This window comes from Macrobrachium nipponense, chromosome 8 (genome assembly GCF_015104395.2).
Source record: "Macrobrachium nipponense isolate FS-2020 chromosome 8, ASM1510439v2, whole genome shotgun sequence".
Classification (NCBI taxonomy): Eukaryota; Metazoa; Arthropoda; class Malacostraca; order Decapoda; family Palaemonidae; genus Macrobrachium; species Macrobrachium nipponense.
The window spans coordinates 18,911,829-18,914,667 of NC_087203.1; the positions used below are offsets into that span (position 1 = coordinate 18,911,829).

Consider the following 2,839-nt stretch of genomic DNA (forward strand, 5'->3'; position numbering starts at 1 on the left):
CTTAAGAGACAGACAGACAACCTCTAGTCCTTGGTAAAGAACCTTCACTACCTGTGCCAAAGAACGCGCTGGCGGTCTTTGTCAAGGATTTAATAAGGGAAGCTCATCAGAATTTTGATGAGAAAAGCTTCCCAATACTCAAAGTCAATGCGCACGAAGTAAGAGCTGTGGCAACTTCGAGGGCGTATAGACACAAGTCGACGGAATCGATCTTGGAAGTGACATTCTGGCGAAGCAAGTCAGTCTTCACAGATTGCTACCTTAAAGACGTACAGACCCAATATGATTGGATTGTTGTTCCCTAGGGCCGTACGTTGCCACCGGCGCCGTAGTTGGAGAAGGTACAACTGCCCTCTAACCTATAACCTTATTTATGCCCTTGCATTTTATTGAAACTTGACCTTACAGGCTGTCTGTGAAGGTTGTTGCAACCTTCCACAGTCTGGGGTGAAAGTCTAAGTTACGTTTTATGGAGTGTGTATTAGTGTGTTAGTTGGTCAGGTGGTCAGCTCATTGTCCATGGCTTTGCCAGGATAGCAAGGGTGGTGGTCTAGTCAGGTTAAGGTCGAGGACCGTCTGACAGCCCCACAGAGACTTTCTACAGCCCCCTGGGTGGATCGCTGGGTCTCTCAAGGAATGCAGGCTAATGAGGCAGAAAAAACTTCGAAGCCAGCTTCCTTATCAGGTATGAACCAGATTATTGGTACAGCTAATTTGTTGTGATCAATTATAATTTTACGAATTCCCAACGGTGCTGCGGTTCTCTGCCCACCACCAAAGGTGCCAATCAGCTATATATATGTAACTACCAGGGAAGTTAGATATTTAAAATGTTATTTTCATTTTAAAATAGTTTTTTTAAATAACTTTACCTGGTGGGAGTTACATATTATAAAAGGTCCCTCCCTCCTCCCCTCTGAGAACAGAGGCATGGAATTTTTTTCTGAGGATAAATGGGAATGGTTCCAGATACCTACGTAGAGGGAGCACAGGTATGATCACCTGACCGTCTATCGGCGATAGCTGCGAATTTTGAATTTCTGCCGTGCGCGCGACGAATCGGCGGGATTAAGCTATATATATGTAACTACCAGGTAAGTATATTTAAAAAAACTTATTTTAAAATGAAAATAACATTTATTTGGTTGAAGTCGTCATATGGAGTATGACTTCAAGTTGGAGGTCGGCAGACTTTGGCCAGCATTTTGCTGGGGTCACACATTCACGTAAACAGGACACGGGCTAACGGACGTAAAGCCAGCACCGTAAATTGCGCCGCAAGAGTACGCGCAAAGAAAGCAAGGTCGGACGTCTACCTGGAACTCACGCCGATAGTGTAATGTTCTATGTACGTCAACTTCACGTCAAGACCACGCCCACCGTTTTGGGGCTGTAGGGTACAAAAGGGGCGGCCTGTGAACAGAGCTTGCCGTTCCCCTTGTCAACTCCGTGCATCGAGAAGTCTTCACCCCTGTTCTGAATCATCATGGAGAACTTTGAGGAGATTCTCGAACTTGTAACACCACTAAGCACCCTCAACAAAGAATTAATGGGTAACATTTCTGGATTATATAGAAGGCAGTGGGCTGTTGCAATTAGTGAAGATGCATCTTGCAAGGAGAAACTAGAAGGTAACGAGAAGGCAAATGAGGGTCTGGGCTTGGCCGTATCTTCAAAGAAGAATGGAGCATGGCCACTTTGAAAACCTGATGGAGGAGTTGGCAACCGAAAGTCCAGAGCTGTTCAAGAATTTCACCCGGATTGACCAGAGCCTCTTCAATGAAATAGTTGCACGTGTCACGTCTTACATTCAGAAGAAACAAACATTCTGGAGACGGCCCCTTGACCCAGGTAGCTCACAACACCATAAGCAGCGTTGTCCCAGAGACCTGTAGAGCCATTATTGCAAGCTATGGAGATGAAGAACTGCAGGTGCCACAAACAGCAGAGGCTTGGAAGCAGGTTGCTCTCGGGTTTGAGGAACGTTGGAACTTCCCCCACGTCATTGGATCTATAGATGGGAAACACATCAGGCTCAAAAACCCTCCCCATGGTGGTACATATTACTTTAACTACAAAAAGTTCTACTCCATGGTACTCCTTGCAATTGTCGACTCTTCATACAAGTTCCTGTACATGGATGTGGGTGCCATTGGTTCAGAGTCTGACGGTGGTGTATTTGCCCAGAGCCGCCTCTCTGAATTGCTGGCGACACAGCAAGCAAACCTCCCCCAACCCGAGGCCCTATCCCGTGCAACAAATAGAAGTCCTTTACACTACTTCCTAGTGGGTGATGATGCCTTCCCCCTCCGGAACTATCTTATGAAGCCCTACCCCAGATGGTGCCTGACCAAGGAGGAACGCATATACAACTACAGGATAAGTAGGGCTCGCCGGACTGTGGAGAACGTCAACGCCTTCGGGATTCTGGCCAACAGATTCAGAGTATTCCACATGGCAATCTGCCTCAGGCCTGACCGTGCAGAGGCAGTAGTGATGGCCGCATGTGTTCTACACAATCGTATAATAAGGTGTAATTCATCTAGAACGCAAGGAGATCAGGAGGCTCCTGTCACACATGAGCTCATACCTGGTTCCTGGAGGAATGACCCGCCCCTAGGAGATACCTTTGCATCCATGACTGGCAATACTGCAACGAGGATTGCCAAGGAGCAACGCAACATCCTTAAAGACTACTTCGCATCGCCTGAAGGATCCGTTCATGGCAAGAGAACATGATTTAGGATTCCTGCATTCTTTATATTTTCATGTAGACAGTGTTTTTATGGTATTGGACAGTTGCATGTATGAATTTTGTTCTCTTGATATTTCAGTAATT

The 2,839-nt window shown here is 46.3% G+C and overlaps 1 protein-coding gene across 1 annotated transcript; it reads left to right on the top strand.

The window, feature by feature from the left end:
* Positions 1-2,136: 2,136 nt before the first annotated feature.
* On the top strand, positions 2,137-2,739 carry LOC135223016 (uncharacterized). The gene has a single exon (XM_064261523.1). The coding sequence runs from the start codon at positions 2,137-2,139 to the stop codon at positions 2,737-2,739; it is 603 nt and encodes a 200-aa protein (XP_064117593.1).
* Positions 2,740-2,839: the final 100 nt, after the last annotated feature.

Excerpts from the sequence above, each read along its gene's own strand:
- LOC135223016 (XM_064261523.1), top strand. The coding sequence starts at position 2,137 with ATGGATGTGGGTGCCATTGGTTCAGAGTCTGACGGTGGTGTATTTGCC.